The sequence below is a fragment of the Thermobia domestica genome, chromosome 11 (genome assembly GCF_964235325.1).
Source record: "Thermobia domestica chromosome 11, izTheDome1.hap1.1, whole genome shotgun sequence".
NCBI lineage: Eukaryota > Metazoa > Arthropoda > Insecta > Zygentoma > Lepismatidae > Thermobia > Thermobia domestica.
The window spans coordinates 76,466,280-76,481,895 of NC_137464.1; the positions used below are offsets into that span (position 1 = coordinate 76,466,280).

At 36.6% G+C, this 15,616-nt stretch overlaps 1 protein-coding gene across 1 annotated transcript in view; it reads right to left on the reverse strand.

Moving 5' to 3' along the window:
- Window positions 1–11,358, reverse strand: part of LOC145664189 (aldo-keto reductase family 1 member A1-A-like) — a 33,813-nt gene extending 22,455 nt beyond the window's left edge. Inside the window, exon 1 of the mRNA XM_081730626.1 lies at window positions 11,200–11,358. Within this exon, the coding sequence (XP_081586752.1) occupies window positions 11,200–11,274 (75 nt within the window). The 5' untranslated portion in view covers window positions 11,275–11,358. The remainder of the gene's footprint in view (window positions 1–11,199) is intronic.
- Between the last annotated feature and the right edge of the window lie 4,258 nt (window positions 11,359–15,616).

Consider the following 15,616-nt stretch of genomic DNA (forward strand, 5'->3'; position numbering starts at 1 on the left):
TACATCTATAATTGCATGTGGAGTTAATTACAGCAAAATTCAAGGAAACATCAACCTTCGTTTACATGAAGGGCTTTCTAAAAATAGCTGCATTCATCAGGAAGACAGTGCGAGACTTTTGCAGTGCTCAGAACCTACAGCACGCCACTGAAATTAAGAAACGAACAGGGAGGATCAAAACTGTGATCCAATACTTACCTCGGGATACGTCCCCTCCTGACGCTCCATTGCATACAAGAGTTATCCAATATTTTCTGTCACACTGATGCAGACGCAAGATCGTGAAAAGGGAAAAGGGAAGATTCCATTATCTCTCTTCTTCGTCACTTTTACATACATATTCATAGATGACCTTCTACTCTATGTAAAGATGCAACTCGGTTAGATGCAAGTCAAAACTATAAATTTATTTTTTTTTTCAATGTCAACGTTTGGAGCACGTACAGTTAGCCCCGGATCAGGCTCAACTCTGGTGTATTAAATGCCTGGGCGAACATTAGGCGTACGAGTGTTCTCGGGTTACCTGAACACCTCCAACGTTCTGTGGAAATTGCAAAGAACTACACCATGTGAACTAATTGGGACGTCCTTTAGTGAAGCAACTACTAGCTTCAAAGAATAAACATCAGACCTACCCAAATCATGCTGCTGCTGCCACCATTCATTCTTCACCAGAATTGTATATCAAGCAACTAAAACATAGTTGGATGCCAGAAGTACAAAATCCATAGTGAGGACCATACTCGCATCTAGTGCTACCGAGAATCATGGCGCAATGTTTATTTTTACAACGAACCCCCTCAATGAACTTTTAAAACTAACTCAAGAAATCGATGTCCTTAGGATCCGGAACTATATTCCAAAGCTTAAGAAGGCCAAGAACACGATACCCAAGCTGTCTATATTATTGGATTTACTAGATGATCTACACTTCTTCAGCACAACTATTTTTTACCATCAAACCACATTACAACTTTTTGTTGGCTTTCACCTTAGCCAATCACTAGCACCAATTCTTCATATAAAAGATCAATCCTGCGATGAACTGATATTCTCCACTGAGGCTGCAAGAGTGGGAGTTTGCGTGCGGTTCTTCATAAATGCTACAGAATTTCATATGAGAGGCACAGGCTCGCTTCAGATCCTGAAATTCCACTACGCAAGTGTCAAGGTAAGCTCAAGATCAAGTGATGCGTCCAAAACCAAATCCATGTTCGTGGCACTACTTACTATGCTAGAACACTTGAAATGTGTATTGAAAAGTTTTATAATGGAACCTTTCGAGTATCGAATAACTTTTGGTGCCATTAGAGTTCAGACAAGACTACTAATTTCCTAGCAGACACAATACGCCCTGAATGGTGCAAATTTCATGCTTTTGCGCTGGCCTGCGCCTTTTGCATTTTGTCTATGTAGAAAGCCTGTCAATTTGTAGTTAACATTATTGACTCATACAACAATTTTGAATCTGACATATTATTTCGTCCATATTCAAATCAAGACATTAGATCTATGATGTTTTCCACACAGTTTGAGGTCTAAGGATTTATTGTCAAATCCTTCTCTCATTTGATGTTTTTCCATACCTCAAAAGCATAGATCGTATATAGAAGTACTATTACATCAATAGAACACCACAAGCTTTGTAATCTTGTCACTGGAAGCGTTACTAATATTGTATGGGACTAATGAGAAACTAAATTGATTATATAGTTTAAATGAACTCTGGATTTTGTAATATACTTTCATGAAATTTCCTAATAGCTACGTTTAATTACAGAGAGCAAAATGAGGATGTTCTTCCATACAGTTTTAGTATACGAGGTCGTATCAAAAAGTTCGTACAATCACCTAGAAGATGATGAACTAAGAAGCCCCTTAATGCAGATGCATTTTATAATTAGGTCCTTTATGTTAAGCATGCATACTTCTGTATTCAGGACTGGTTAGAATAACTCTTTCTTTCTTTCTTTGCAGGTAAATCACTGATTGTGCGATGAGTGACAAGTTTGAGGCACGGAGCGTCATTAAGTTCCTCCGTCTTCATGGGGAAATCAGCAAAGCAGACTCACGAAGAGATGAAAGAAGTCTAATGGGACCAAAGCCCATCTATGAGATGGTAACCAAGTGGAAATGACAATACCAAACTGAACATATGACCACCGCGGACGCCTTTAAATCTGGAAGACTATCTTTCACTGATGATGGCTCCTTGACGGAGAAAGTTGAGAAGATCATAATGGAAGACAGGAGGATAACCATTGAAAACGTTACGTTTGCAATAAGTATGAGTTATGGGTCGGCCAGGAATATCATTCACAATCAACTCCACCTTCATAAAGTGTCTTCACTATGGGTGCCATAACTGCTCACACTTTTCCAGAATAGAAATCGCAAGGACGCTCCAAGAGAAATGTTGTATGGCTTTGAGGTGGATGAAGAGGACTTTTATGGCAGACTAGTGACAATGGATAAAAGTTGAGTTTATCTTTATGACCCAGAAACAAAGGGAATTTGCAAACAATGGAAACACAATTTCACCCCAACCTCTAAAAAAGGTGCAAGTGTAGAAGTCTGCCGCCAAGGTGAAGCTTTCCGTTTTTTGGGACTGTGAATGGGTCATCATGAGAATATCTACGACAGGGGCAAACTATTACTTGTACCTATTATTCTCATCTCCTGGCTAAGCGCCAGCCCATTCTATCCATACATCTATGAAGAAGACAGTGGAATTAGGGTATGAAATATTGCCCCACTCCTATACTCACGGAACCTAGCACTGAGTGACTTCTTTCTGTTACCAGAAATGAAGTGCTCACTTGGAGGACGCCATTTTGACAGTAAGGATGACATCATTTCAGAGGTTGAACTGTGATTTCAAAGCCAAATTGCAGCTTTTTTACAAAACGGAGTTAAGGAAAGTGAAGAACCCCTGTCGAAAATGTGTCGCTAGGCGCGGTGACTATGTAAAGAAGAATTTATACTATCATGGTGTCAGAGTTGTCCAGAGGAGATATTTTCTAGGTGATTGCATGAAGTTTCTGATACGCCCTCGTAAAACTGTACTTTCAAAGATCAAATACTTCGGGTTCTCTTCAAACAGGGACGTACACAGCCGGTGGATCCTGAAGGTTCATATCCATCGAAATCCAATTTTTTTATTTTTATTTATTTATTTATTTATTTTTTTTGTAAATTTAGTCTAATTTTAGGGTTATATTTACACATTTTAATATAATATATCTTCATATTCAACTTGGACTCCCCGAAATAAATTCCTGCGAACGTCCCTATCTACAAGTGCCCTTCTCTAGCTACATTTGTGGCAAACAGCCTAATTGTCATTTCATCAAACAGTTCTAAATTAATATTTCGAATTTAATCAAGCTAATAATAATAATAAATACTAGTAATGTTTACTTTCATGATTAAAATTAATTGATATCAGCCTAAGGATAAACACTACTATTCTTACATAAGAGAAAAATTAAAGATAAAATTAATCATGTTATGAAATAATTCAAAATGTTAAAACAAACATTTGATTATCTCACATCTCTTTCCTTTCAAAGTTGTATCATGTTTGTAAGTCCAGAGAGTAGTTACATGAGTAAGCGATTTTTAAGAGATGATTGACAGGGAGATATTATTGAGTTTGAAGGTGGGGCACTGTCTAATAGATGCAGCAAAGAACGAATCGACATTCTTCGAAGTTCTATTTTTTGAGACAGTAAAACGTAAGAAAGAGTGGTCTCCCTTAGACAGCAATAGTATTGGGTTCCGATTAATGGTAAGCATTCCTTTTTCCAGACAGTAATTTTCTTACCAAAGGAACTTCATTCGATAAAGAAAAGACGACTTGAAATGAGCAAGCATATTACTACTCAGTAGCGTATTAAAGTGCGGTTTCGAGCTCATTTGGGGCTAAGCAGTTAGTGTACAAGCCTTTAGCGTGGGAAATCCGGTTTCGATTCCCGGCGGAAGCTGCTGTGGTTCGTTTAAGCTGTAGATCCGTGTCTCATATAGCTTCACTGTTGAAAGGGACGCTAATCTTAAAATCAAATCAAATCAAGGATGGTTTCTGGGTTTTAATCCCTCTTGACCATGATCCGCAAAAATTAATTTACAATATTGAGATACAAACACCTAAAATTATATGAACTTGGGAGAATGACCCCGCTGACAAATTTGAGCGTACGTCACTATTATTACTAATAGGCTACTAATACTAACACTAACTCATCTCGTATCTTTCCACAATTAATAGGTCAATTTTATGATTGTTATTTGAGTTTGTGTTTCTAGTCGCTATCTATGTAACATTCAGTAGTCTCATTTGGATTTTATTCAATCTAGTCAGAAGAAAAAGATGGTCTGTTACTAATAGTGAAAGGAAGACTTTTAGAGTAAATTTGTTCAATGCAGAATCGAAGCTATTTTTTTTTTCAAATATGACATACAAAATTTCATACAAAGGTTACTATATGTGTGAATAATTCTATTCTAATTTTAAGTAAATTCTATAATCTTGATTTCACTCTTACATTGTAAAATTAAACATCTAAAACAAGTAGAGTAGAGTGGGGACAACTGGGACAATTTTCTGTTCAGATTTTTTTAAACCTGCAATTTTGCTTCAATCGAGAAACCAAAGGTGTCATTTGGAAGATTGGTCCTGTGGGAACAGTTCACACGTTTTTGGAGGTCAATAGAAAAATATTTCATTAAAAATTTGTTGAATTTAATTCGACAGTGCATTTTGTCCACATTGGCAGGTCAACTTGGACACCTATTCGGGTAAACTGGGACAAAGTAATATGTAAATAATGGGGAGTTTACATTAAATGATCCACATTGCACGGTAAACCAGTATCAGTTTTAAATATATGACTATATAAACAAGAAACGTCATACTTAGGGCCTACTTTTAAATGCTACTCTTAGTGATCAAAATTTTAAAAGTAACATTCAGACCTATCGGAAAAATTATGAGAAAAATTTTGAGAATGCTTCTAACTTTTATCGTTATTAGTTCTAATTTGAAAACTTTGTGAACATAAAACATGTAATAAGTACGAAGTAGGTTGATTAAACTAGTTACAAGGCGATGAATATAAAGTATGGTAATGTGAAGTAGATTATTAATGGAAAACAATACCTGTAATACAGTCCTTACTGCCATTAGGTTTACAAAAACAGAATATATTAAGGTATTTACACTATTAGAAGCACTTCATACAAAAATATATCCAGTAGGGACAACCGGGACACTGTCCCAGTTGTCCCCACGCGAAATGACTCACAAGGAGAAGGCAGACTTTGGTAAGTGAACTTCGGGGCCATTTTTTGCGAGGAGGTAGTGCACATTTAAAGAGTTAATATTACAAACTGGGAGAGCGCAATGGGCAAAAATAAGGGAGAAAACCGTCTTCAAAAGTTTTCTACTCGCCACATATAATATTCGACGCGCAAATTTATCAAGTGAGGGCGTGCCAGAATAGTAAAGTGTGCAACTCATATGCAAAGGGTCCCGGGTTCGATTCCCGTTCGAGTCACATCTTGTTTTGTTTTTTCTTCAACTAATAAAGTAACCATTTGTAACTATAAATAAAATATTAATTCACCATATGTTTATAATGAATAAAACAATGGAAATTTTAAAATCACTTGTAAAATCTTTCAATGTTCCATGTTAACTAGCAAGAAAATTTAATCTATTCTGTAAATATACTGATATCACGAGTTGTATTATGGTTACGATAGTCAACGGCGCCGGTTTCTCTGTAAATTTGGGGAGGGCATTCATAAAAAAGATACACAACAATAAATGTAACAATAAAAAGTACATATGAAAATACATATTCATAAAAATACATGGGGCCACATGAGCTTGCGGAGGACGGGCCCCCCAACCCCCATGATCAGCGCCCTTGACGACAGTCGTTTTGTAATAAATGTTCTTGACGCTTCGTGTCTACATCTGTTGACAGTGTGCAATCTACAAAGGAGTTGAGGGGGGAAATCCCCTTTGCTAATACTGGATGTTGCTATTACCAAAGCAGATTTTCCCCTCATTCCCCTTGTAATTCTCACACTGTCAACAGATGTAGACACGAAGCTTCAAGAACATTTTTTACACAACGACTGCAGTAACAATAATATTTACGGAAGATGTTAAATTTTGTTCCTAGTTAACATGGAACATCAAAAGAATTTACAAGTGATTGAAAATTTCTATTGTTTTATTCATTATAAACATATGGTGAATTAATATTTTACTTATAGTTACAAATGCCTACTTTATTGGTTGAAGCCAAAAACAAGAAAAAAGGTTTGACTCGAACTAGAATCGAATCCGGGACCCTTTGCACTTGAGTCGCTGATTTTTCTCCCTCTGCCACACCGTCACTTGGTAAGTTTGCACGTCATACGATATATGGGTCGAGTAGAAAACTTTAAGACGGTTTTTCTCCGTCATTTTTGCCCATTGCGCTCTCCCAGTTTGTAATATTAACTCTTTAAATGTGCACTACCACCTCGCAAAAATGGCCCTGAAGTTCACTTACCAAATTGTGCCTTCTCCTTGTTAGTTGACTACACACGGCCATTTTTCACATTCCATCTCCTTACTCAAACCCGCTTAATCTAGCACATGTAATCGGCTTTATGTGTTGAAGTCCTAAAAGCACGTGTTGAACATAAATATTAGCCTTAAGAATGCATAAGTGTTCTAAGGGAGAAATTGCATTCATAATACGATACAAAGAATTTACTTTTACTGTCAAAAATGTTCTTGTTTTCTTCTTCTTTGCGCTTGTTAGATTGTATATACAACTCACATGCCATAAACAGCAACCGTTTGACACTGCAGTTTGCAACCGTTTTAATCAATAGATTAATCAATAATCATCAGAAGTGACTGAAGAGTAGATTATTCCAGGGCCTAAAATTCAACGAAATCACAGCTCCACACTGGTAAAAATTTTATATAGTATAGAAAAACTAGTATAGTCAGCATTTGTTTTGACATATAATCAGTGTTCTGTCCAGTACATCATGTTTACCTGCGATTAAATTATTATTATTATTATATTATTATTATTATTATTATTATTATTATTATTATTATTATTATTATTATTATTATTATTATTATTATTATTATGCAGGAAAATTTTGGCATATTTAATTGTATTGTATTAAACCATAAAATACAGGAAACAATCTGGTAAGAAAAATAGTCACACTGGAAGAAAAAAGTCACTTTTTCTTACATAAGAATTTCACTGTCATTTTTCCGTGATCATCACGCTGTCTCAGTCTGTTTTCTGTCGAGGCGAATACACCGTCATACCAGGGCTGTTCCTTTGACTTCCTACCAACTTCAAAACGCCTTTCCTTTCTGGTCAGCCATTTCATAACAGCAGGGGTTGGGCTAAAATCTTCCAACGGACTCATATTTATATTAACGTGAAGGTAATTTTTCACAGTAGTGGGAGCCAAAGGGAGTCTGTTATCTATTTTCAATATGTTGTAGTCACTTATAAGTCTTTCAAAATCGGAAGAAAATGGTTTCGAAGCAACAACTCGGGCTAGACTTGTTGACAGAGCATGAAATGACTAATTTGCACAGATTTTCATGAGAAGGCTTTTAGCGTCCAGACCTTTCAACATACTGCACGATGATGCCTCTCTATATTGCATTGCGAACTGCAAAAGATCTGTATCAGGACAAATAACTTTGTGGCGACTTAGGAATGGGTTTTTAGATTTGACAGGTATTATACTGTTTGCGATTGTATATTGTACAGTCAAAAATTCAGATTTTTAACTGTTTATCATATATATTTTAGTAATTTTGCACTTATTGTGTTTTTGAACTCACATTGACATATGTTGTTTTCAGCCTGTAAAAACACAGTAAGTGGCATTTCTTGAAGTGAAACCATTAAAAAACACGTAATAATATTTAACAACACTTGTAAGCTCAACATGGGCCTATAATTAAAAAAAAAAATGAAATATGTAAAATAGGTTCATAATACCAATACGGGGGGGTCTAGTCTACAGCATTCTACTTACTCCCCATTATCACTGTAGCATACACAAAACGATGGAAAGTAATGACGAAGAAACAGAAACAGATGTTACGTTTCTTATATTAGTAGGCATACTTATTTTCAGGATCCCTCCACGTGGGACGTCGTTTTCCGCACTTAACATCGCCGGGACGCCGCCCCGCACCTTACCCGCACTTAAAATTTCCGCGTTAATACGTGAAAAGAATAAAAAATACTCCGAGTTGGTGAAGTACTTCTCCACTGACAAGACCATGTACTCTTTTCGCCAACATGCCCAACTTGGCTCAAATTTACTGCGTTATAGGCTACTGCCTTCTATACCTGTTCATACTGCTAACTGTGAGCGCGATTTTTCAAAACCGGGTAATATTTAGTCAGTAGTGGGTGCCCACACTAAGAAATTCCTGGAGGGATCCTTGTATAATTTTACTGAGGCTTTGAATTGCAATGCTCCATATAAACATAAATAGACCTAATGTCCAACGCCCAGCAACATGGAAAATTGAATACCCTATGTTGCTTGTAGGCACAAACTACCAGAAAATCAACTAGATGAGAATCATGTGTCAAGTGTCGTGTCTGCAGGCATAAAGACGAGGAACATTGCCTTACTTTTGGTTTCTTTATTTCCTTCCTCTGTTCCTTTTCGTTATTGTTTCTAAAGTAATGAAATTACTTTACCGAAGATAACAATGCATCGTCAACAAACAGCGAACACTGATCTATAGACAAAAGAATAACCCGGGCCGGCCAGCGAGATTTTTTCCCCATGCAATTTACGAACGGATATTTCCTGTGCTATGATTGCTTGTTGAGGGTCTACGGTGCTTCGGCTAAATTTTTGGCGGTTATTGATGTATGTTATCTCTGGTAGTACATATTTCTATAACGGATTCAAAGGATCGTGTAATTTTTATCTACAAAACAACATATTTCATTATATCGGAAAAGTGTAATGTCCTATTGAAACAACAGATAAACGTGCAGTTAGTTGCATATTTTAAAACTATATGAATGCAACCGAAAACGTTTGAAAACTAAATATAGATAAAAAGTTCCTTCACCTCAAAATTGGCAATGGTTTTCCCTGCCATCTAGGAGATACCTATACGTATTAACTCTGGCTTAATGTCATATACTGGCAGTTATATGGAATTGAGTAACCCATTGCATAATAAATGTATTGAATCAGTAAGGCTTAGTTTGACACACTAAACGCATTTAAATACATAATTCGAGAAAAGTAAGATACTCACATTAATACCACTCCACACTTTAAGAATTATAGTTCCACACTCCTTTCCTACAGTTCCACAAAGTGTGGAGTACTCCACTCAATTTTAGGCCCTGGATTATTCTTACCCGTTGAGTATCGACAACTATTAATAAAAGCGGGATTTTCCCTTTAAATATCATATGAATCATATTAACTTATCTTCCGGAAGGAAAACGAGATATTTGAAGGTTTGAACTATTCCTGGGGAAAAATATTATGTAAACTTGGGACTATCCTGACTCAATCGGGACGTCTGGCAACCCTAATAACGGCGCATGTAAAATGAAATTCTGGTTAACGACACGTATATTTTTTTAATCAACTATAATACTCTCCGTCACACTTTGTCTGCAAAACTTGATAATTCTTCTTGATTTAAGAGTTATATTTTGCTGTTAACAGTAAGCTTTGTCTCCGGAAGGACTCAAGAACTGTTTAAGCAGAGGCGGCCGGCTTTAGGTAATTCGCCGCCCCGTGCAGTGGCATCATTTTACCGCCCTTCCGTCTTTCTCCAGAAAGAAGAAATCTTGAAAACCACGATTTTAAGTATGCTACCACATCATGAACAACGAAGGGGAGGGAAAAGGCATTCGCTCTCAGAAAGGCCTAAACACTATAAATACAATCTTGTCCTGTTTTTATCCTTTAAACTAGCAGCGTTCACCCCGCTTCGCTGCGGTCACCCCGGAACGCAATAAACGTTGTTACTTAGATAATTTTTACTTTTTCGCTTTCAAGTGATATGATAAAAACCATAGAAGATTGCATTAAATGTTAACATTATATCGCCTGTCATTTATGTTAACCCGCCCCGCTTCGCTGCGGTCACCCCGGAACGCAATAAACTTTGTTACTTAGATAATTTTTACTTTTTCGCTTTCAAATGATTGCAGTAAATGTTAACATTATAGCGCCTGTCATTTATGTTAACCCGCCGAGTGACACGGTCATGCGGGTTGCATATAAATACGTTTATTTTTACCTATGATGATCTAACAAAGGATTTGTACGTTATGGACACTTGAATGGTCAATTATCTCAAGACACTGGTAATTAAAAATTAAAGTGATATGATAAAAACCATCTAGGGTCCAAATCCTAATAACCCCCCAAAAATAAAAGAAATTGGTTCAGCCGTATTAGCGTGATGAGGGAACAAAGGATTTGTACGTTCTCTTTTATATATATAGAAGATAATAATCTGTTATGTTAGTGAACGATAAAGCAAATACACCTGTAGAGGAAAGATGGTAATCCTTTTTATAGAATTCAATATTGAGCTTCAATCTGAAATATCAGTTTGCAATTTCAGTGCATCTAGCTCTTTTGTCTTGATTTCTTGATTTTCCTTCTACATCTGTTAAAAAGTTTTTTCTTTAAAAAAAATTGTTTCCACCTTCAATGCTAAGGAACTTGTTTGTGACAAAGACTAGTTTTTATATCAAAACAGTGATAACTAACTAAATGGAACTGTTCGAGAACTGAGTTCTTGTATTTGACAATAATCAAGTAATTCATGGCGGGATGTGTTTAACCATTTGTTTTAGCCATGTCCATGTGACCTTAAACTAATGCGACCTAAATATGATTTATGAATGTAATATTCAAATAAAGGTCAGCTGAATAAATTTAACTACCATTATCATGAAGTCTGTTTTCAACAAGGAATATTAATTTTAAATAACAGTTATGCCGAAATTTGCCACCCTGTGCCATGTGTTGCACATTATGATAGAGCCGATCCTGAATCTAAGATATCATTACTAAAGACGAGAACAAAATAAATTCTGAATAAATTATACGGTATAATTATAGGTCTACAAATTACATGCTAATACTTACTCCTGCAGTTCCTAGACCAATTAACGGCATTTGTAATCCATTGTTCAAAGGCACATACACATTTTTGTGAGCCATTTTCTGCAAGTATTGGAACTCTCAATCCGAAGCGAAAGCGGTATTATATCAGAGTGAGTCGTAAAAGTTCGCTGCAAGGTTAACAGAAGAACGTTAAGTGCATGGTGACGAGATTATCTGTAGACACTTATCAATACATTTTTTAAAATACAGAAAAGTAATGACCTCAAGATAATTTTACTTTAGTTACGATGAATGATGAATTTTTCGGTTTTCTATCACTATAACCCTTAAGATAACATTTAAGTATGTAAATATTTAGAATGATAACATGAAAAGATAATTTGACTTAAATAATAATTGGTTTTCTCGTTTTAATTTAAAACATATCACTTGTACTGAATACCTGATAATGGAGACATATAAATCTCTAGCTACAGTCTACAGTTTTCAGTATACTTGAACGGAATTTTCATATTTGCATACAGGAACTCCGATTTTGTGTATTATACTCTACGGGAGAGGAACATGGACACAACGTTAAATTGATGACAAAAGACTGGAGGCTTTCGATTTGATTGTGAGTTTAGCGTCCCTTTCAACAGCGAGGCTGTATAAGACGTTGACGACCAGCTTAATGTGGGATCCGAACCCCATGAGCTTCCTCGGGAATCGAACACAGGTCTCCCACACCAAAAGCGAGTACGCTAACCACTTAGCCATGAGGTAGCTCTGGAGGTTTCCGAAATGTAAGTGCTGAGAAGAATGAAAAATAGCTGGGTTGATCGGAAAAAAGAATGAGGAGGTGTTATTAATAATAAGGAAATCTGTCAATTTTAGATATAATTTTTAAAAAGGAAGAGAAATGGGTTGAGACATTAACTGGGAGGAACTGTATCTTGAGAGATGTGATAGAAAGTAAGTTGGCAGGAAAAAGGGGGAGCGGAAGAGACTACAGTTGATGAACAGTACAGTAGAGCGTCGATTATCCGAACGTCGGTCACCGCTTAACCGAACTGTGTACTCGCTCGCACCTGTTACTCTCCCACCCTACCGTCCATCATCCCCCTCACTCCCAAACCAAGTTTCCCACAGTAGTCGCCGCACTGAGCCACCGCTGGCGAAACATTGCTTCTAATGGGGCCTTCATAAGGCGCTGCTGACCGGCCAAGCCGCCAGTCGCTGTGTTTCAACAATCAGCACTTCTGTCGGTCTGTCAACAATCAGCCTACTAAAGTTGCCTTTGTACGTTACTTTGTAATACTTAAAGATATGCCTGTTTTTATGAATAAATTTACTGTACAGTACTTCTTTTTGGCAAATAAACATGTACAGTTCGATTATCCGAACAAACCAGTTTTCCGAACACCCATGTTCACCAATTACTTCGGATAATCGACGCTCTACTGTATTAAACTAGAAAATTCGTATATGAAGACGAAGAGGCCAACTGACAACAACGGTAACAGTAATACAAAAGTTTCTCAGTTTGCGACAAGTGTCATGCCAAAAATGACCGATGATGATGGTCATGATGAGTTATATCGAATTACTGACAAATGTGCTGTTATCATACACATAATTATAATGAAGTATAACACAAGAAAATATGAAATATTTCAGTTTAACGTCCCACGATTATGATCTTTAGGATAATGAGGACGATGATTAAGGCAAGTGAATTATGATGGAAGAATTGACGGAATGAGAATGTGGGAGGAAACAGGAGTACTCCCAGAAAACCCACGGACACGATGTCAACCAGAAACTTATTTGGCCGAACATCTAACGAGGGACCCAACGCACCAAAGGTAAGCGCTCTACCACTTAGCCACCATGTCCCCCCGTGTAACACAAGAAATATGGTTCGTATTAAAATAAATAATAATTTATTATTATTATTATTATTATTATTATTATTATTATTATTATTATTATTATTATTATTATTATTATTATTATTATTATTATTATTACTGACCATTACTTAATTTCCACCTATTCCTTGTGCTATCCATTGTTGAAATTTAGAAACGACGATATGGTAAATTTCTTTGCCAGTGGTTAGCTGTTATTTAACAGAAATTCTAATTATAAATTTGAAATTGATAATGTACAGTTTTGTTCCAAGAAAACTCTTATTAGTCATCTCCCTGTATTATTATTTATAGATGGATTTAAATCAAATAAATGAGTACTTACTAGACGAGGTAGACACAATAGAATACCGTTGAACCACTGACTGAGGCTGTGATTGTTGAAAGATTCTTCGAATTCTCAGAATAAAAAAGGGGGATTACTCCCTTCTCCCATGTAGCAAAATTTCGTAGTTACGTTAGCAATGAAAATCTACTTTAGTCAATTGACATTTTTCGCGAACCTAAATAATTTCTTATATTTGGTTGATGGAATATTACCTTTAAAGTAACTGATTCATACTAGCTTTGCTATATATAAGAGCTTACAATAAAATACAAATGCTGAGCAAAGCAACGTTTTATTATAAAATTAGTTGAATATACCCATGCTTCGCACGGGGGCTGTATTTGGAAATCAACGCCTGTGGGTGTACCACCATTGATCTCAGCGACCGCGAAAACTATGGATTTGACACTAATATCGGTCATTTTGGGCTATTTTTTTTTTACATGTCTCGGAATCCCCCGTCCCCCGCTGACTCCCGGCCCGCATGCAATTGTAACTAAATTTGCAAGTCATCGCTAATGGAAGTGTCACCATTGATTTCAGCGACCGCGAAAACTATGGATTTGACACTAATATCGGTCATTTTGGATTACTTTTACATATCTCGGTATTTCAACCCCCCCCCCCGGTTACCCCCGACCCGGAGCCGAATAGCGTGAATTTGGAAGTTAATGCGATCGGAGTTTCACCATTGATATCAGCGACCGCGAAAACTATGAATTCGACACTTATATCGGTCATTTTCTACTACTTTTACATATCCCGGTAAACGCCCTTCTTTTACATGCCCCCCTGGTTCGAATTTTGACAAAAACGTTTAACTCTGGTAATGCGAGCCTGAACTAAGGTATTCGTGTCTAAAATTTGGTAACTCACGATCAATTTGTCTGGTTTCCAAGTCGGTTCCGGTAAACGCCCCCCTGGTTCGAAATTTGAAAAAAGGGCTTCGTCTTGTTCTGGGGTCTGGGCCAAGGTAAACCTGACCAAAATTTGGTAACTCTCGGTCCATTCTTGTGGTCCCAGGCCGCACACAGCCAGCCAGCCAGACAGACAGACAAACACACAAACAAACTCTTTATTTTATTATTTTATAATAAAACGTTGCTTTGTTCAACATTTGTATTTTAGTGTAAGTTATGCCTTTAAAGGTGAGAGCGATGGTCAGTTCTTTTCTTTTCTTTCTTTCTTACTTTCTTTCTTTCTTTCTTTCTTTCTCTCTCTCTTTAACAAAACTATGCGAATTAGTAAGTTAAGAAGAAGTAAAGCTACAGTTGCAAGATTATCATAACCATAGGTATCCTGTCAGTGACTATAAACCGAGAACAGATCCTCAGCTAAGCCCAACACTTCTCTGTTTTCATACTGTTAATCAATTCGTATAACTTCTTTCTCCCTGTTTTCTTTTTCCTTCCACTTACTATCTATATCATGTGCTTTGGAATACATTTTTTTAGAAGTCAATGTTTTGACCAATTTATCTCTCTGTTTCTAGTTTTACCTAATATTACTCTTTCCTTCTCTTTTATTTCTAATATTTCCTAATTAATTTTCGTTTAATCTAGTTAATTTTTCGCATTCTTCCCAACACCCACCAGTTAGTAATATTCCCCACCCAGTTAGTAGGGTATAATAATTTTGGGTTACATCTCATTAACTATACTGTGTGTTCTCATCGTGTTATTGTAATAATAAAAACCTTGATGAGATTCCGACAAAAGCTCATGTTGTTCGGATTCCACGTTAGAGTATAGGTCCACGTCTTATATAGGCTCGTAGCTGAAAAGGATGACAGAGCTCAGATCAGTGAAACACCCATTGGTTGATATATGCCTTATTTTTGGAGATTTTTCACCCCGTTAAACGCTAATAACATTGTATGGTCAACGCCAAAAGTTCTTTCCGTTTGGGTAAAAGTTATTTTGGAAATAACTGTGGTATGGCTGAAACGTATAACGGTGGCATACCTGAAACGTATAGCGCTGGTATGGCTGGAACGTACAGAAAATTACATTCTTTTAATTTACTGAAAACTGTACTCAAGTTCTCATTTCATTTGGAAGTTACTTACGAAATTAATTCCATCAAAAGGAAGTGGCTAGCACGCTTGACTTCGGTTTGCGTGTTCCCGGATTCGATTCAAGGTGGGGGTATAGTTGAAAAACCGAAGTGGTTCGAATTCCACTATAATCAGAGGTCC